The following is a 21200-nucleotide window of genomic DNA, read 5'->3' as shown; positions in this document are numbered from 1 at the left end:
TCTTCAATGAAAGAGTTCCAACGAAGAAGGAAGTTTGTATCAATTAGTGGTATGAAAGTTTTTGATGACATAGAAATCACTCTGCCACGTTTGTATACAACTCGTGAGCCTGACGTTAGCCCCTGGATCAGAGAAACATTTCGGCACCACAAATTTTTATTACGTCAGCGGTCGAAATCCGGTTTTAGCGGCCTGATTAACCAAGCTTTAGTGGTCGAGACCACATTTATATAAATTATATATAATATAATTTCTCCATATATGGAGACAGGCTAGGTGAGGTGGGATGGACTTTAAAATGTTACGTCACAGTTTTTGGACTTACAGGCAGTAAGTCCAATTTCATTAAACACCCCTGTGTCACAGACACGACCCTGTAATTTCAACCCCACTAGAGAATTTACTTTGTTTTAATCTGCATTTAAACTCAATGGAAAAAAACTGCACTCCAAAACGGGGACCAAAACGCGATCCCCCATTTAAGCTTTTGAGAGCTTTTGAAAACAATTTCGATAGAAATTTTCATCCCCGCCTGGAACGGTGGAAAGAAGTTGCACTAGGGCTGTGAGACAGGGGTGTTAAAATTTAGGACAGAAAATAACTTCTTTAGACCGGGATTTGAAGAATTGAAAAGTTTATGGTATTTTATCTACTAATTTTTCACCTTTAACGGTACAATAATATTTCTTTTAAATAAACCATTTTTTCGAACAAATTACATCATAAAACTACAATTTCTTTTTCAATAAGAAAAAAAAAGAATTTAAAAAAATATAGAGACGAAAACAAAAATATATCATAAAATAAATAAGTTAAAAAATTAATGTTAAATTATAGAGACACCTTTGATTTGAGTAACACTATTACAAAAATTCATCGCAATTAGAAAGTGTGAAGAACTGTTCATTTTTGAAGATTTTTTAAGTACTGTTTATTAGATTTAGGGTAAAATAATCCATGTTAATCGATTTTACAAAATCTAATTGAGTGTTCAAACGTCAAATCGATTAGCGACCAAAAAGGCGTGAACGAAAAATAAAAAAATATTAAAAATAAAAAAATATAAACAAAAAATAGAAAAAGATCTAAACTGTTGTAGAGAGGCCCCACTTTGTGGCACGAATAGCCTCCTTTTTCAGCCTTAAATATATAGTACCTTTTTCCCAGGGATTTTGAAGTTTTAACAGATGCAGTTCATCCCGCAGGACGCGTTCACGTGATCCAGCAACAACAACCAATGCAAGATTTTTCAAATTCTTCTCAGACAACAGTTCTTTAATTGGTTCAGAATTCAAACTTTCAGGTTCTGATAAAAATTGTCGGGCCGCTAAAAGAACAATATCAAGGGCCGTCGTGTTATCATCAACAGTAACTGTCGTATATTTGGTTGCTTGGAAACCAATTTCTTCGGTCCCGTATATTTTTAACGACACTGGCGTCGTCACCGTCGCCGTTGCTGAAGGTGACGTCGGGGACGGAAGTTCGTTTGATGTTTCCGTGCTACTAATCGATTCAGAGTCCCGCTCACGATCTGATAAAGCACACGGTATACTGTTCACCGACGCTTGACTCGTTAACGATAATCGGTTATTAATGACGTCACACCATGACGTCACGCCGAAAAGTGTATTTAACGGAACGCCGACATTTAAGTTCTTCTCTTGACATGATTGTAAAGTATCAAAAATCCATCGACTCACTTTCCACAGGTCGTCAACGTTTTGTTGATAATTGGATAATCGAGACTGCTTATTTTTCAAAGTCCTCGTCTCATCATGACAAATTGATTCTCGAATTGCTTGTTGTACGCTTAAATTTTCTAATTCTAGTATACTTGACAACCGACAGTACGAAGACATAAGTTTAGGTTGATAAGTCATCATATTGTTCATTTCAAACGATTGAACCGGTAATGCCGAGTAGGCGCTTGAACTAGAAAAATTGTCTGATTGGTTTGGTGGTGTACAAACTTCGTTTGGGAAAATGAGAATAAACATGACGTCAGAATCGAGCTCGATAACCTCTTGGTCATAAACGCGATGTGACAATGCAACCTGAAAAATTGGAAAGACTATACAGAGGCAACTTCTTTTGCAAATCAAATGTTGTCGACCATTAATAGCGAAACATTACGTAGCTTTACGTAACTTGTTTAGTCTAGGAGTTACTTACATCAGTTGAGATATTAAGAGCATTGAACAATTTCCTAATCGCGATTTTTAATCTCCGTTCAAACATCGATTCCGATTGAGTCGATTCTTTCGTATGTGAGACCAATCCGTTGATATCGTTAAAGCTTTTCAACCATTGCCATTGATCCTTGGTCACATTAGGAACATCTTGTATTTTGACGTGTGGTAAAACGTTGGTGTGTGCGTTTGGGACAATGATAGACAGTGTGTCCATGGACGTCCGTAGTTTAAGATACCCAAGATATAAACCCCTAAAAGAAAAAGAAAAGAAGACTTTAAAATATATATGCTTGTTTTCAAAGGTATTCTTCTTTTATGTTATTGGGCCATTCCATTTTATATCCATACAGGGGGTGGACGAACATTTCCAACCGAGAAAAATTTCCAGGGGGTCCTTTTTCATTTTTCCAAGGGGGTAAAAAGTTATGTAAACATTTCCAGGGGGTAAAAGACTGATTTTAACTCGCCCAACCTCGCTTTAAGGTATGAAAAGAATTTTCCCAAGGGTATTTTTGCAAATTTTGCCATTTTCTAGGGGTTATCCACACATTTTCAATAATTTTTTTTACTTGAAAAGGTTCGTCCACCCCCCTGTATGTTTTTTTATGGAACAGCGCATTGAAAGGAGGCGCGCTTCGTTTGCTGACAAAGCAGAATAAACAAAGGAATTTCTCTAAATTCTTGCATGGCGTTATGGGTGAGGAGAAAGTATTTCTTTCTTTTGCTCAAAAATTTGAGGAAGATGATGGTAGGAGATACGTTTAATGATGCCCGTTAAAATTTGGTTTACGCAAATGTATCGAGCCCGCCCGCTAATACACTCTTCTCGAGATGCATAAATTTATTGTTGTCCTCATTTTCAAACAGATTTCATTGCTATGAAATTATACATTTATTAAACCAATTTAAATTCTCAAAAGGCAAACGTTAACTCTAAAACAAAAGTACTTGAAATTCAAAATGTCTCATGAGGTGTAAACAACACAATTATCATTGTGAATATGTAATTTTATGCATCTCGAGAAGAGTGTATTAACGTGATTTTATTCTATTATATAAAAAGTCGCTGATGATAGTGAAAAGTTTAGTGTCAATAAGTTTTGTGTTCACTCACTTTGGAAGTTTTGTCCGAGATCCTTCGTGAGCACAAACTTGTTCCTAAAAAATGAGAATAATACAGATTTGACCCGATTTTGGAATATTTTATGAAAAAAAGAATTACTTGACACCAACTGCTACTGTCATAAATCAAGTTTTCCCTCGTGTATCTAAAGAGGTTGGGATTTTACGATATTATTCAGAGTTTAAAATTACATACTTGTACACAAGGGATGAGTCGTTCAGGAACCATGACAGAATCACTATTCGATGAATGTGTTGACTTTTTCAAGAATTTTTGTACAGGAATCCATTTCATGGTCATCGTCTTTGAACTCGAAATTTTCTGTTGGAACAAAAAAAGGGTCCACTGTCAATATTTAGGATATAAATTGGGTACAAGGATAAGCATGTCTAGATATCAGGGAATCTTCTTAAGCACTTTGAGCTGGGATCGTTTTTGTAAATTTAGATTAAGTTTCTAATATGCATGAAAGGGAATACTGCTTAGCGAAGATATACATTCATGAAAATGAAACTGGGGGTCTAGGGGGGGGGGCTTTAACCCCCTTTGACCCCCCCCCCCGGTGAGTCCAGGGCAAAGCACTTTTCCGTCTTTTATTTTTGATTTTAGAGTTTCTAAAAGTGTTCAGAAAAATCCATGACAATCTCTAAGGAGATTTTCATGGAAATAAATTTGCTAATAAGAAATCATAGGCTTATAAAACACAATTCGACAGATTTATTCTCATCCGCCGGTCAAAGAAATAGCAAAACAAAAATCCCTGGCAACGGGTGAAAAGAAGTCAGCCAAACAAGGTACGTGAAGGAAGATATACTGCACCATAGTGTAAGCCAAAAAAAATATTCTTTGACATTTTCCTCCCGAAATTATAGCCCCCCCGCCCCACTATAGAAGTGAGGGTCCAACGGCTCGCTCAGCGGAAAACTGAATTAATTACCTTGACGCAGTTGACAGCTAACAGCAAAACACTTCCATGCTCATCACGAAAAGGTTTATCATGAATCGGACCCAAATCGTTCACTCCTGTCGCATTCTAAAAGTTAAGAGGTAACGAGAAGTTAGAAAATCAGAACACTGAAATCATAGAAATAATGAATTTGCTCTCTTACTTGGCGAGTACTTTTGCGAAAAGAGAATAAAATCACGAAACTCGCAAAGTCCTTCCCTTAGCTAGTAGCTTTATTTGCTTTTGTTTGCAACTGCCCCGAGCTGCCGATTTTATAGGGTATTTGCAGTTTTCAGCCAAAAAGAAAAGAAAAACTCACAAAAATTTGTATATTAGCCTTAATAGAAGGAGATTTTCGAATGCAGTAAACGACTTACCATTAGAACGAGAGCAGATTCTAAAAGTTTCCTTCGTATATGAACCGATTGTGATGAATGTGATTTTGTGGAGGTGTAAAGCATGTGTTGAATGTCCTCCCATGTGCATGAGGTCTAAGAAATAATCAAAACAAGTTCACATTAACAGGTAATACATGCTTTTTTATTTATAAGAAAGATTTTATGAGATAGCTCTATTGTTTGGAACAATAGAAATTTAATAACAATTTCAGACTCAGACAAAGTTTACTGGTTTTTATAAAAGAACTTACAAAAGAAGCCCCTTGCCCTCTTAAAAAATCTTTGCCGGGCCTGATTCGACGCCCCCTCTCAGGTAGGTCGTAAAGATCTTTCGAGCCTACCACACGCAGTTGAGTCCCACGAAAGATGTCATGGATCCTGAGGGTTGGCCCCTACTATTTGAGAAAAACTTTAGTTTTAAGTTATATTAAGCAACAAAATTTAATTAGTTATAAAGTACCTTGGAGAACCAATAGAATTCTTGGTTGAACAATTTAGCATGATTATCATCGCACTCCACAACGGGCAGATTCTCATCCATTGTCACCAACACTTTTGATTGGTCCGTGTTATACAAAAGGGCTGCTAAATAAATACCACGCCTAAAAAAATAAATGATATTGGTCGATATTATACAAAAGGGCTGGCAAATAAATGCCACGCCTCAAAAAATAAATGATTTGGTCAATAATATACTAAAGGGCTGCCAAATAAGTACCACGCCTTAAAAATAGCTTGGATCATTCTGTGATTGTTAGTTACAGTGTTGAACTAGCCGGAATGTCTGGTTATAGCCTGAATTTTGCGAAATCTCCGATTTCAAGACTTATCTGGACAAAAAAACAATTCACATTGGACAGATTTCCGTCTCCAGAAGGAAAGGCTGCAGCACTTTAGTTAAGTAATCGAAAATGTTTTGGAAGCTGGCTACACAACTGAGATTATAACAAGGTCATGATTTAATTCGAATTCAATGAAAATTTTGAACAGCTGCCAAATGGGAAAATTCGGTAAAAAGTTCTATTTCATCGTAAATGGCCCAATGTTAAGCCCTTTTTTGCCTACTATTCAAATTATAAGAAAAGTCCACCCACCAAATTATTGATTTTGCTGACCAAGCAAATAAAAAAGATTAATCTTTCTTCATTTAAATTTGACCAAAGAATCGACAAAGTGATCAAAACAAAGTTGGTCATTTCAACTAGAGCTTGGAATTAACACAACGAACTATAGTATAGCTCATATTTCTCAAATTTTAGTGACTAAAAACTTTGATTACATAACAATCATAACAAGCTTACCCTTTAATTTTCTTCAATAGCTTTGGTGCAGAATTGAAAATCAAATTAGTGTATTTGCTCATTGACTTGACCAATTTACGCGAAGGATTTTTCGTCTTTGGTGATCTGACAGGTGGCGCTTCACATGGTGGTGTGTCCTCATCAGAACCATCTGTAATGTAAATGGGACTTTAAATTATATAAAGGTATACACTTGGTTTCACTTAGAGTTAATAACGGCCGATTTTCTTAAATACCAATTCAATCTTGGCAGGTTTCATTTGCTCTTTTTTTTTTGATTATTCTCTTCAGAAATTAAAGTGCTCTAAATTATCTGTCCAATGGTAATTTTAGGCTGTCCGCGTATCCCCTCTGATATGTTTTGATATAGGGGATGCGTATTGTGTACACAATTCCCGTCCGACAGTTACCTAAAATTATCAGGTTCGAAGCATCATTAGAAAAATAGCAAGCAAAACAAAGATTTAGTGCTACTAATTTTATAGATCTGATAAAAAGGCTCTTACCGTCGCTGGATTTATCGGATTGTTTTCGGGAAACGGATAATACGTCATCAACAAGATGGTGTAGTTTGTCGCTGACTCCATGGTAACGTGGTAAACTATTATCTAGCTCGTGCCATGCTGAAGTAAAAAATATAGCATCGATTAAAAGTCAGCTCGTGCAAAGTTGGAAAGACTTGATTAGCCAATCAGATGGAAAAAAGCATTTGTATTAAGTAAATGAAACTTCAAAAGCATCAATTGTTCGAGCGAAGAATGTTACACTGGTCTTAGTGGTTTCTAAAGTCTTATTCTGTCTCTAATTCAAAGGTGAGACGGATTCTTAAATTGAAAAAGTGATCTGGGAAGCCTTGATCATTCGAACAGAAAAAAGAAGGATTTACATAGAAAACTTTCAATTTCGCATAACAGTATTGTCTCGATTATTCAAACAGAAATGAGAGTGATTTGTATAGGAAACTTACACGAAGGAGAGACGGATCTTGGTTCTGGGTAGCCATACATTGAAAAGCCTTTGTGATTTCCTGATTGTGCACGAACGTATAGTGTTGTATTCTGTAGAGGGAAAATAAAGCTTAGTTTACGGATACAAGAAAAGGCCTGTTTTACAGGTATTTACTGGGCGGCTCATTTGTAAACAAACCAAACGCCCCAAACATAGTCCGTATAAAAAACCCTGGTCTTTTTTAATATCAAAAGATAAAAATCGATTTGCTCAGTTTTTGATCACGTTACCAAATATTCCTCTTGGGATTGGTTTAAGATTTAATCACATGATCAAAAAGTGAGCAAAACAAACTAATTTCTCAACGCAAGTTCAATTAAGAAACAATGTCAAGAAACAAAAGGCTTCCGTACCAGGGTTTTTTATACGGACTATGGTCTAAACAAATACACTTTTTAAGAAAGCAAACAATAATTTCGCAGATGAGTCCAAATTTACAAATATTTCGCAGGACTTATTCTTGTTGATGAACCCTTCTCGAATCACTTTCTAGACTTTTGGAGTAAAAATCCGCGTAGCTCAATCCCATCAAAATGCTAGGCTAGTTCGAAATATACAATACCCCAGCTTTTATTGAGCCAACTTTTTCAACAAATAGAAAAAAGATTTTTCAAAGCTTTTTAAGAAAACCTGCAAATCCAAAAAGCCACAATCGTATAAATAAAGAAAACTCGTTCCCGCAAAGAAAAAAAAGCCTTGCTACACTAAAAGTTAGAAAAGACTAAATCAGAAAAAGAGTAAAGAAAGCATTCCCTTATTTCAGATAAGAACGATTAAAGGGAGGACAATAAAACAAATAAAAAATTAAATCCGAAAACAAAAGAATGCCATGATGAGTGAAAATGGCCCCTTCAAAAACAGGATCAGGGTAGCTTTATGTCCTCAAATCAGGTTCTACGTTCTCAAACCGGCTTTAAACTTTCAGGTTTTTTTTTTGAGAATTAAGAATTTTGACTTGAAAAGTATTGCTTGCCATCGCATCATAGTCATTATAAAAAACACTGGTCTGGAAGGCTTTTTTCTCTTTTTATTGTTAAAAGATGGAGCTTACGTATCAATATCGATTTATTTTGCAAACTGTTTGTAACAAAAGAAAATTGAACAAAAAGCTAAAACAATGCATTGCCAGACCGGGGTTTTTTATAATGACTATGATCACATTGGAAAGTGTGGTATATTTATTCAAGCTTAGCAAAATTAGCAAAAAATTGATTGATATAATGCAATATTTTAATGAAACAAGACGTTATACTTTAAAACCTAGCTAAAGGTATTTCCTTTAGGTGAGAAAACTCCAGCGGTAAGAAGCTTTCGTGATTGGAAGACTTAAATTTTTAATCTGATACTAAATACATTCCAAATTTTTCACAGTAGAATAGTGACGATGGCGAATTAGTATGTGTAATCGTCAGCCGTGCAAAATTACTCGAATCTGATTGGTTTAGAGGAGTGCGATTAATCGTTAATTGCACTATTACCACTTTTTGCACTCTTCGGCGGGGGGACACTTTTGTCCCCTTATTCTTTTCTCTACCAAGTCTTGTGTCAGAGACTTTTTTTTACTATATAATAAAAAACAAAGACATTTTTTCTTCAATATAAAAAAGAACAAAGAAATTTTACGTTACAATAGCTTCTTTTAATTGAAAACAAAGAAAAATTACACTGCAATGTTTTCTTTTTAAACAAAAGAAAAAAAGGAGGTTTTCGAATGTTTATTGACGATTACCTCGGAATCGTATGTTTTGTCGTGCAATTAACGATTAATCACTCGTAACAAAGGAGAAAATACCGTAATTTGCACTCGTCCTTCGGACTCGTGCAAATTACTATTTTCTCCTTTGTTACTCGTGATTAATCGTTAATTGCACTCCAAACCATACGATTACTAGTACTAATCACATGATAACGAGTGCAATTCGAGAATAATTGCACGAGTGATTTTTTTGTTATTAATTTTCCGAGTGAAGAGTGTCATTAACGATTTATTGCTCTCTACAGGATGCAATTAACGATTAATTGCTCTCTTTGAGGGAGTGCCAAATAAGAAAAAATAACCCATCGTGTGATTAATCCTTAAAGGTTTTATTTTTTACATAAGTGTTTCCGTTTCATATCGGACACATATTTCATATCAGGACAGTGTCTTCCTATTGTTATATTGTGCTGATGTAAGCAAAAAAATGTTTTTCTTTTCCTATTTCTGACCAATTTTGCTCCACATCCGTGTCAATTCAATATCAAAAAAGCTTGTAAATTAAAATTGATGAGTAAGCAAACGATATCACTCTTATTTAAAACAAAACCTTTACTTTGTAAAAATCAAGAGTTTCTGGACATTCATTCCCTCAAAGTCGTCCTCAGTCAATCGGGATTTAGAAAATATGAAAGCTAACCGTCTCAGTTCAGGAAAAACACACATACATAATGTCTTCCCACGGGAGTTTCAATGGCGACGAAAATCAAAGGCTACTGAATGGTTGTTTGGGAAAAACTTTTCGTAAATGTAGTGTTTTTTTTTAAGTTATCGATGAAGGGGTATATGACACTTTTTATAAGAACAATTTGATAACAACAAGAGGCTGAGATGAAGGCTCAAAGCTATACTCTAATTACGAACAATTTTGGCCTCTGATTTCGGAAATCATTGAGAAAATTTTGAAGCCTCTTGTAAAGAAACGACCATAAAATTTTCGAGAAAAAAATTAAACTGACCCTATGCTAAAATGTACAAGTTCTTATAACAAAAATTGTGTATTAAATTGTTTTTTCATCTCATCATGTTGGAAATTGGAAATCCCCTCCTCTTCGATTCTTGACCCACACGCAAGAACACACACGCCGGAGACAAAAACAGATAAACACATAATTAAACCTTCAAACACAATTTTATTATGAAACAGGTTTTCACTTGATTTTTAAAGGCATCAAGAGGCAAGAAAAGAGTGACACATTTCCCTAATTTGCCTGACGTAATCATTTTAGTTTATGAATAGGATGTACCAGCTGGCACACAACGTTGTTTCAACGTTCATCTAACGTTATATGGACGTTGTGAACGTTAGATAAACGTTGAAACAACGTTGTGTGCCAGCTGGGATATTATTAGGGCGGACTTGGATGATTGAGGTTTGTGTCTTCGGATTTCAAACAGAAAGCAGATAAAACAGCGTATTAAAGAGGGCGGCCGAACGTTTTGTTACCAAGGGGAACGCCTTACCTTAGGTAAGCTAGGTATAGTGCAACATAGATGGCGTTTATCTTCTAACAATTCGTGGCCTTCCATTGTATTGAAATTCTCATCTTTGCTCCATTCCACTGAAGAATTGATACAAAATTAAACATAGATAAATATTTCAAATTAAAAAGTCCAGTATAGAATTTTCAGATAGTCTTTCCATCGTATTTACTAAGCTGATGCTATCGGCTAACGGATTTGTGCTTTTTATCGACCTTATATAGATACGACCGGCGGTTTCTAAGAGGTCTGCGAATTAGACTATGTATTTCTGGGATCAACTGACAAAAATCTGTGTACTAAACGAACGGATTTTGAAGAACTATCTTCCACATGATAAAGTCTTTGAGGTGGAGTGAAAGTTATAGGGTGTGTTCGAATAGTTGAACTAAATCCACGTTGTTTTTTCACTTCAATGGTATGGTTTCTTACATTCACAAAAGCGCTCCTGGCTCTGGCGCTCAGACTACACTTGCGTTTTCCATACCGTCGTCGAAAGTAATTTTCCTTGTTAATTTATTACCAGTCTATCCTCAAAAGATTAACGCATCGCTAAGTAACTAAGTCTGTAACCGCGGTTGGAGGCGACCCGAAGGTAGGGGTGGACACGGCTATTTCTCCCTGGATTGCTCTATTTGCCCTTAACTCTTTTCTTAATTGTTGAGCATCAAGCAAAGAGGCATCAAATACCATTTTGAGAATCTTTGGTATAACCCGGTTTGGGGTTGAACCCACAACCTTGCGAGCCGTAGCCGGATGCTCTACCACTGCACTACGGCATGGCGAGAAGGTAGGGGTTGATACCATAACTTTTCTTCTTTCTGTTTTAAAGAAAGATGTGAAAAAGTAAGTACCTCGATATTTTGTGATAACTTCTTTAGTGTCATTTTCCCTGGATGTAGGTGCGTTTAAGGTGACCACAATTGAGTCGCTCGATAGTGGTGCAGTTGAGATGATAGGCGGCTGTGATGGAGGTTCTAAAATGAAATAAAATACGATTAATTTGAGTTTAACATTGAGTTTCAAGCCCAAAGGGCTAGAGTGGCCTCTTAAACCTTTCCCAAACAATAAAAAATTAAAGGTTTGAGATTTGCTCCACACATTGACATGTAGAAACTAGTACTTTCTTTGTTTTCACGCTGCATATTCTTTTTCGAGGTCTAGCGATGGGTGGATAGATGCCGTGATCATTTCCTTTAAGCTTGGTTGGTTCCTCTACCACAAAATTTGTAACAGCAAGCCTGATTATAGTCTTTTAAGTCGGAAATCTGTCCAAGTCTTAAAGAAGAAGATCTTCTTCTTACCGGCGTTTGTGAATCCGTTCTGCATGATACGTAAAAAATATAATCTCCACTCCCATTCACGAAGTTGACGTTCGTTTTCCTGATGAAAAAAAAGATAAAAAGTTGGACGGTAATTTCAAAATACCTATAAACCTTGCACAAAAGTAATATGAAAAGGATAGGTTTCACTCAAGTTTTATATATTAATGATATGCAACATTGCAATGTCTTCCACGGCCATAACAGCTGATTGGTTGAAAGTGACGTGTTGACTGATTTGACGTCACTTACAACCAACCAGCTATTGGGTCCGTGATGTAATGCCAGAAGACATTGCCATTGCAATTGTGCATATCATGAATTAGCCTGGGAATCCATGCTATGATTTCTTCATTGATAAACTGATGGCGAAATGTATAGCATGGTATGGGCTGAGAATTTGAATTTCTCAGATCCTAATAACAGTTGAAAACATAGCCAATCAAATTTTGTTATTCTTTTACTGGTCACACTTTCTTAGAGTAAGCCCAACTTTCGAGTATTGGACTCACAGCTCGAACCCGTCTTGTGTACATCAAATTATAAAAAAACACACGACGGTTCTCCTGTCTAATCATGAATAGACCCTGGAGGTGGTTTTCTCAGCCAACCAAAATCTTTGATCGGAGTTCTTTTTTGAAAGTAGCATCCTAATGGTAGCATCGATCAATAGCGTTGTAAATGCATCTAGAGCGGTAGATATACTTTTACTTGAAATACTTGTGATGATGAAGCGCCGCACGATGTTAATATTTAACACTGCAATGGCTTCTTTGCGGGTCCCACTTTCAAGAAACTCATAAATGAAAGATGACAGACGTGGGTCGCGCAAGCTAAATTGAAAGGTCACTTCATTGAAGATAGTGAATTATTTTGCTTCAAATAGGGTAGTAAAAGCTCCTATATATAAGATATCTATGGTCTAAACCAGAGCTTAGTCCGGGATTTATAAAGGTTGATGACTGGTTTCAAGTTTTGTTAGATGGTATGAAATTGCATTAGTTACTTTAGTATCACCAGTGTAGTTGAGAAGTGTCGTTTTGTAATTATTGACGTTTTCTTCAGCAGTTTCCATCAAACTCTCCAAATGGCTTGTCCGTTCTTTTGGTTCGTGAACTAAAAAAGAAGAAAAACAAAAGATGTTACTAGTATTAGTTTCAGAAAAACCAAAACTCTATAAAGACCCAAATGCAGGGACACGTCCAATCACCGTCGATATCTCTTGCTTCCCAAACATCGTAGCCAAATTCTAGTGGTCAGAACGCCGGTTATTTTTTAGGAAATTCAAAAATTCAAAGAAAACTTGCGGCAGTACCGTGTGCGCCACCAAAAATCTCTCTCTTTAAACTTGATTTTCCTGATTTCTATAGATTTTTCAAGAACAAATATTCTTTACATTGAAAAGAAGAAGGATAAACTTAAATTTTGAGGGTTTTTTTATTAAATTTGGTTAATTAGATCAAAAGTTTTCCTCAATCGAATAAAAAAGTTACCTCCAAAAAGTGCTCGAAAATCGACCTTTTAGTCTTTTAAAATTTTTAGATCTCGAGAAAATTCACTTGAAAAAGAGAAACTTTTTTGTGGCGCACCCCGCGGTATTTCCAAGAGCTATTGTTTCATGTCCATAACTGTAAAATCAAAAAGTGTTGTAAGTAGCTCTGGGTACGAGATTGAAATCATTTACACCATTTTTTGGACTTTCAAAAAAAAATTGTTCCTTGTATTCAAGAAGCCATGTTGTACTTACTGTATCATAGATAAGCGGTTCACTCATATTTATTGTGTTTTTTTGAGATATAAATTACAATAGAATTAAGAAGAAAAAAAGGGGGACAAGAAAGTGAGGAAAACACTTTTTTTTGAGAGGGAATAAAGCGTAGGCAGATATCCCTATCCTATTTTTTTTATTTCTTTATTGTATTATATATACTCAATTGGAAACAATTTTGATTGTTATTTTGAAAACGAGGTTTCACGCTACTCAGCGCTACTACCAGTAAGAAATAATTACAATTTCGAAATTTATCTGCAAAAAAGGAAACTTTACAAGTTGAGAATATGATTCTTGGGCGCTATTTTCCATTTTCCCGACCTTTTTATTCGTGTAAAACGAAATTGTGAAACTATTGTTTCAAATGACTTCATAGTGCTTTCCCTTGTTTTTGTGAAGTATTGCCCCTTCTAGCTAAGACAGTAGGGCTTGGCCGAACTATTAATCCGGTTTCATACTCCTGTGTTTTTTCTTGTCATTGACTCTACTAGCAAAGGACATGGGTCCAGGCCGAACTTTTTGTCTGGTTTCATATGTACTCTCGTTTTTGAAAGACTCGGAAATAGTTCTTTAAAATCCGCTTACAAGTTAAATGCTTGGAAAAGGTTTTATCACCTCAAAAATAGTAGGGGGAAATTTGTAAAATCGCTCGTTTTTTTTAAGTCAAAGCACTTGTTATACATTTTTGGAAAAACTGGACAAAACAGCTAATATCTCGAGTTAGGTACAGAAATCACCTATATTTGCAATATATCTCTAATCTTAATTTTTTGAGAACTTTCCAAAAATATACAACAGGTCTCCGTTTTCTCAAGCTAAAATTTTCATTAATTTTTCACCCTATGATTTTTGCCTGAGACCGTCATATTTGTCTGAAAATCACACCAAAGTGTCCGAAAAAAAATTGGCAACCAAGTTATTTTGATTCCCCTACACATTATTTTGAGTCAAGTAAAGCTATTCTCGTTATCAACTGATAAAGTGTCATTTATTGAAATAAAATTCGGAACTTTATTATTAATGGTACACATAAGAGCCTAAAAGCGGGGGGTAACGATGGTGGGTGAAAAAAATCGCATTTTACAATAAAATACAGGTGTAAAGTTCATTTAAGTTTGACACTAAGATTTCCTATGGCGAAAGTAAGGAAAGAAAGCCCACAGAATCGGATTTCCTTTCTTTTTCAGCTGGCACACAACGTCGTTTCAACGTTTATCTGACGTTATATGGACGTTGTGAATGTTAGATAAACGTTAAAAGAACGTTGTGCCAGTTGGTTTTTCTCACACACTAATGTAAAGCGTAGGATAATCAGTTGAACATAAATTCAAAACTTTTTTTTACTTCATAAAATCCAAGACGTCTGGTATTTCACAAGGGATCCTTCCCTCTGCATTTTATTATTGTCTTTAATAAACTTGCATAAATGTAACTAGTCTATGTGTGAATTCATTTGCCAGGGACGAAGGTGAGAGGAGAAAGGTGCAAATGGAAATTAAATTTTCATCCTAATTTTGGGATGGTCTGGGAAGTAGAGAACAATTTTTCTTCTTATTGAAATCTTTGTGCGAAGGGTTTAAATCACTGATATCCAACTATTTGACTAGATCGGGCTACCCGTATATAGGAAGCGTGCCCAAATTTAGAACGGACTACTCCACCATCTTGTTTTCAATTCTGTTCGTCAACATCACGATTCGAATGTTTTAAAATTCGAACGCTCTAAAGTCTAAGGTAAATTGGAAAACAACATTTCGGACTTGTCGACTTCATAAGCGGACACACTTCCACGGGAAATCTGCAAGCAGTATGATATGATGTCTTTTAAAGGAATGGTTCGGTAAAATTTTGACTCCTCATATTTTTATTTTATTGGTTTTAAATAAATAATGTAATATATATTGTTATACTGTGATAAGAGTAGGGAAACGCCTCGTGTCACTTAAGGTGGTAGTGTGAACGGAGCTCTAAAAATATACTCTCTAATGCCGAAACAATTCTTATTAAAAATAAGAGAGTTGGCTTACAAGCTGGATTTTCTTTAGCGCCATAATGAAGGAGAAGGTTTGAGATGTCTGTTTCGTTGAGCATCAAGGCTACATCAAGTGGTGTAAAAGAATCCCCATTTAATCTAAAAAAAAAAACGGTTGAAAAAGTTGAATATGGACAATATTACTGAATTCACAGGATAAAGGTTCATATTTTTAGAGCTAAGATTGCGTTGTTTTTCCTGATAAAACCACCCAAAAAAACTGGAATTCGACCCTTATAAAATTTTTAATTAGGTCATTCTCCTGAAACCATTCCATAAATTTTCGGTTAAAAAGGATGCTGGATAATAATTGCAATTTTAGCACCCACTCATTCAAACTGACATCGTGGACGGTAATGAGGCGTCGAACTTCCGAAAATTCCTGTCGTTCAATGGCATCGAATAACGCTGTAAAAAGAATAGTTATAAAGTCAATGGACTAGTCGATAGATTATGTATTTGCACTACAGATCTCGGAAAGAAAAGCATTTAAAACTTAAACATGCTCGGGTTTTTCTCAAATTAACTTATACTAAACTGATTTCAACAACCTGATGAAATTAAATAGGAGATACAATCCATGAAAAATATCCTTGTGTTGATACTTCTAAAATCCATTATATAGCCTTACCATCGAGGCCACTTTTACTTCGCTTCAAGCCTTTCGGTCGCAGCTCTCGGACGCCGGAGATCGAATTATCCGCCTGTTCCGCTTGATAAGATACCTTCTTTCGAAATGGCGATCGCTGCGACATTGAAGTAGTTCGAGCGAACGGGCTAGAGGCTTTGTTGTTATGATTAGCCTGTGTTCCACCATTCTGTTGGGCGTATTGTTGTTGTGCTTGTTGGATGACTTTACTGTTGTTGATCGCTTCAGGGAGAAAATCCAAGCTGCTTGCCCGTCTCCTCAGGCTAAAAAGAACAAAGAAAATGCGTACGATTTAGGTAACAGCCTTTGCATTTGCGTTCATAAATCACCGGCACAACGAGACACTCTGTCACGAGCCTGCTCAGAAACCACCCATTCAAGATTGGGTGGGGGTGTCATTTATCACAAATACTCCCAACTTGAGCCTATTGAACTCGGTGGTTATTTAACACTGTAAGAGCTTTCTATGGTTTCATTCCCGAGTATGGGGAGACCTCAAAACCCACTTTCAGGCTTTTTTGCGCTGATGGCTTAAGAGATGGGCCTCTTTTTCCATTCCCTACTCAGGCCAGGTTCGCAGGCAAGAGTTGAAGAAAAGAAATGAAGCCATTCTATTGGTTAGAAATGACGTAAAGATTGAATTAAACCAATAGAAAGACCGGAGCGCGTGAACGTTGTCCCATTCCCAACTATTTTTGTAGTCAAAAACCATTCGAATTCATTTCTACTGTACCTGTATCTCTTGTTCCTAGGATACCAACTAAATCGAAATTTACTCTCCTTTATCAACATGGTGGATTTTCAATTACTTCTGTTTTTGATTATTCTCATTTTTTTGTTCTAATCTGAAAATCATGTTCACATTGTTTTTCTCTTGATACGCGCAAGTGAAGAATATATTGGACAAAGCAGGACAAAGTCATTTCGGTGATCGAATTCCATATCTTAGGGAGTTAATCTAAGTGTCAAATGTTTCCATCTCCCGTGTTCTTAACTATATTCTTAAAAGTCAACCTCATTCCCTAAGTATTATCAGTTAATTAATGCCTACAGATAGCACAAGATGATAATTCTTTGGCGTCAATCATTAATAACAAACATAAATAAAGCTTGAAATACATGGGGACGAGGTTGTTTAATATGATTACCATAAAATACATAAAATGGCCCATAATTACAGAAAATACAGCTCTTGTATATGAAATCGAGTCAAAACAGAGCAGCGCCTGTTTATCAACCTCTATGTGTCGAACTACAGTCATGGTTACAAATCCTACTAAAACAATACAAAAAAATTCTATTCAATACAACCAAAAAGTCTACGATCTAAAAGTCTATATTTTCCGGCATAGGCGTAAAATTCCCGGAGCGGTATCATTTCACAATAAAACACGAGAACAGGAAAAACCGATATTCCCCCCGCACGTTTTATGAAACAAAAAACTAAATTGACCTATCTTTACATTTACACTTTTTGTGTTGAAATCGTTATTTTATTTCAGATTTTGAAATCAAAATGTTTCACAAGTATCTATTTGGTTTAAACGGAGGAGGGAGGAAGCACTTCAAATAGATATCAATTAAAAAAAAAATCGAAACTCCTGAAATATATTAGAGCTTTCCTTCGTAGTGATTTTTTAGTGCGAAGTTTGATTTTTTATTTGGAGAGAGTTTGAAATTAGAGATTTCTGTTTGGTCAATCTGTTACAAAGTTTACATTTGAGAGAGATTGAAAAAATTGTACACTCAAATATGCCTACTGACTTGTTCTTAAAAATGTCTAGACCATTGGCCTTATAGATTATAGTTTTTTAAAGATTGCTTCAAGCAAAGATTCACAATATACGTCAAACTCAGACACACTTCTAATTAAGATGGGAAAAGAGCTGGCCTTCCATTAAAAGCCAAAAAAGAAAATCTATAGCCTAGATAACCTTAGGAATCTTAACCATTTCGAGCAGTCAAACGAAGCAAAGACGAAATTCCCATCCTCGAGATCGTCGCAGAAAAAAATAAGGGGCCTGGTAATTACCCTAACTTTACTGTTTAATAACATAAATTGTATCCGACGTCCTTTGTTTCTTGTTTCCAAATGTTTGATTTCCATCAATCAACATTTTTTCTGAAAAAATAACTTCTTTTCGGGTCTCATTTATAACACACTAGTTCCCCCTTTGGGAACTGGGTGCCCTAGTTATTATGAAAAACATTGGGCAAAACCAACCCGGTGAGGTCCTACGTCATCAGTATTTCGAGTACAAACATTAATCGATAGATGAACACAGTTTGAAATTTTATGTGAGAAATCAAGAAAAAGTAATTACTGGTTTAATGATAGAGAAGGACTAACTAGAAAGTTTAGATCAAGAACCAAAATAAAAATTGGTCTAATTTTTCTTCTTTCTAAAATAAGAAACTTCTGTCATCAATTACTGCTATTTCAAACATCAATTTTATGAAGCATTCTATCATTCTATTAATTTCGTAGGCTAGGCGCCCGCTTTCGCTATTATCAGCAAGCGTCAAAACACAAGAGAGAACAAGCAGCAAGGCTATGCACAACCTTCCAAACATATTCCACTTTTAAAGAGCTAATCCATCATCTCTAGGTTTCGAAACTTGATAACATTTTGTATTTGTTTTGAAATATTAACCAATATCTCCAAAATCTTTAACACAAAAAAATATCTGCCGAAGAAAAACAGTTTTTAGTCAAAACATAGCACCCAGCTCCCGAAAAAAAAATGTTTTTCAGCCTTCAAATCCATTCCCCCCTTTTTGAGGTCCCGTTAAATCAATAAAGCGCCATGATTGATTAAAAGGAGAAATCCAACTACATAATGCGCCGAATATTGAAATATTAAGATGAGATGAGCCGATGATGACAGAAAGCTACCGATTGTTTTAGATCATCAAAAATTAGATCGCAAAATATCAAAAGATGAAAAGTGACTTTTAATCACGCTAAAGGGCTAAAGGAAAGACCGGCTTTTTAAAATCGGCCATTATAAAAACAGTTAAACTTAAAAATGAAAAAAGTTACGCTCTAATTCGACATTCTGTTATTCGATTATCACATTCAAGATACAAAATATAATTGCAAACTCAATTAACCCGCAACCGTCATTTTCTATAACCTATAAACTCTGACACCACAAAGGGATTGGATAAGAGTTACTAGGCCCAAATAACGTCAAATCTCTGTATTCTTCAGCGCGTCGATGCATTGCATTTAGATATTTGCCACCATTTTGGGCTATTCGACCCAGGTATAGTAAACAGGTCTGCAACCGCAGTCGAAGGCGACCCGAAGGCTCCTTTTTCGATAGCTATATACCCGAAGGTAGGGGAGGGCGCCACTCTTTCTCCCTGGATTGCTCCACTTACCCTCGATCGATCCTTCACTTAATTGCTGAGCATCAAGCAGAAAGGCATCAAGTACCATTTCTGAAATCTTTGGTATGACCCAGCTGGGGTTGAACCTACAACCTTGCGCACCGTGGCCGGATGCTCTACCACAGCACTACAGTCGATACCCAGGTATACTCGAGCCCTAGTAATCCAATCAACCTAAAAGCCATTAGACTAACATATACCGACAGCCAACCAATTCAAATAGTTCCCACATATTAAACCCTTGCTCGGCAAAAACTAAATGACACCATTTTTACACTACAAAAAATCTTTTGAACATATGTTATGACCTGTTTTCATTATCTCGTAAGAAGTGAATAGTGTCGGAAATCTCACTAGCTCACCTAAACAAAACAAATCGTTCTACTTTCATGTAAAATCTGCACGGATCAGCAAAAAAAGAAGACCGATTTTGAAACATGACATGAATTACGTTATTGTTAAGTGTGAGAAATAATGACCGTTATATGTTTTGTTTTAAGAACATGTTCGAAATAATCGTTCTGATGAGCAAGTTCTCTCAAAAAGTCCTTGTCTATAAAGTCCTTTTCCAACCACTAGACCCTTCGAAAGGAACCAAAAACTAAATTTTGCTCTTTTAGATTGACAAATTTTGTCATGATGGTAAAGTCCAGGGCCTTGGGAAGTGGCGAAATACCGGCTTTTTTTAAAGCCCCTTTTAAAATAGAAAGTATATGGACATAAAACAGATTGACATTTTTTTATAATAAAAAATAAGATTGAATGAAATGTGAACCGTCAGCGTCATCTGTTTGTGATATTACACCTACGTAAATATATACGTTTTTTTATAAGAACATCCACAATTTTTGAAGCCTACGGATGTTCTTAAATTTTTGGGTTTCGAGCCTGTTCATAACATGTTCTTATTTTAACCAATTTTTGACAATTTTTTTTACCTATTTTTAACCGAAACGAAAATCCCAGGAGCCTTACTTAGGAATATTGAAGTTTTCAGATCTTTAATATGGATCCCAAATAGGGCAAAACGTCAAAAAACTTTACGAGTTGGCTGGAATATATCTAAGGCATTCTTGACAGAGTTTCTAAAAGCTAATGTAAATATTGACGATATTTCTGGAGGATTTTGAACTTTGATACTAAAATGGTATACAATATGATTACATATTAGGTAAGTAAACAGGATATCTCAAAATAGTATTCTCTCTCTCTCTCTCTCTAGGAGGTAGTGATTTTTTAGAGAAGAAAATTCCCGTACCACCCTTGGCAGGTCTGTTAGGGAAAATACTTTATGATGACATCATCAATCTAGATATTTTTGTCTGTTGATACGTGCAAATGCCAAGTCTAGCTGATAATCAAAAAATATCATTGAAAGTAGTTAAAAGTTAATTTAATTGTGCTTTTTTTATAAGAACAAACCGTATAAGAACGACTTCGACTGGCTTCGATGGCCAAAATTTTAAGAACAAGTTAAGAACAATATTTTAGGCTTAAAACTTATAAAGTTAAGAACAGAAGAAGGCTTCAAATATTTTGAATGTTCTTATTATAAAAGACGTGTACTTAGAGAAACAAATATGGCTTTTGCACAGGGAGAAACTTGTTCAAAAAATATCTTTCTGCGTAACTAGATTACCTACTAACATACTGGTCTAAATACGTGAATTTATGAGGAACACGAAGCGAAGGAAGTCTTGGGTCTGGCAAACACACCTTTTCGACCAAAACCGCCAATTGCCGCGCGGTCATTTTTTTATCCGCTTTATCCCACTAAAATCGTCCCAGTCCTTTTTTCGCACCTATAAACAATAGAAAAATGTG

The 21200-nt window shown here is 35.7% G+C and overlaps 1 protein-coding gene across 3 annotated transcripts in view; it reads right to left on the bottom strand.

Moving 5' to 3' along the window:
- Positions 1–647: 647 nt before the first annotated feature.
- Positions 648–21200, bottom strand: part of LOC136822344 (ankyrin repeat and fibronectin type-III domain-containing protein 1-like) — a 78873-nt gene continuing 58320 nt past the window's right edge. For 2 of the 3 annotated variants that reach the window (XM_067078581.1, XM_067078583.1), the window contains 17 exons: positions 15963–16243; positions 15661–15739; positions 15327–15430; positions 12535–12644; positions 11511–11589; positions 11061–11183; positions 10189–10286; positions 6928–7018; positions 6467–6583; positions 5961–6111; positions 5120–5261; positions 4639–4752; positions 4253–4348; positions 3511–3636; positions 3307–3350; positions 2173–2443; positions 648–2054 (listed from right to left, as the gene is read on the bottom strand). In XM_067078581.1, the coding sequence (XP_066934682.1) occupies positions 1086–2054; positions 2173–2443; positions 3307–3350; positions 3511–3636; positions 4253–4348; positions 4639–4752; positions 5120–5261; positions 5961–6111; positions 6467–6583; positions 6928–7018; positions 10189–10286; positions 11061–11183; positions 11511–11589; positions 12535–12644; positions 15327–15430; positions 15661–15739; positions 15963–16243 (2995 nt within the window). In that variant the 3' untranslated portion in view covers positions 648–1085. The remainder of the gene's footprint in view (positions 2055–2172; positions 2444–3306; positions 3351–3510; positions 3637–4252; positions 4349–4638; positions 4753–5119; positions 5262–5960; positions 6112–6466; positions 6584–6927; positions 7019–10188; positions 10287–11060; positions 11184–11510; positions 11590–12534; positions 12645–15326; positions 15431–15660; positions 15740–15962; positions 16244–21200) is intronic. The other variant, XM_067078582.1, reaches the window with a different exon arrangement.

This window comes from Clytia hemisphaerica, unplaced genomic scaffold (genome assembly GCF_902728285.1).
Source record: "Clytia hemisphaerica strain Z4C2 unplaced genomic scaffold, Clytia hemisphaerica genome assembly, whole genome shotgun sequence".
Taxonomy (NCBI): domain Eukaryota; kingdom Metazoa; phylum Cnidaria; class Hydrozoa; order Leptothecata; family Clytiidae; genus Clytia; species Clytia hemisphaerica.
This window is presented reverse-complemented; position numbering and strand designations above follow the sequence as displayed.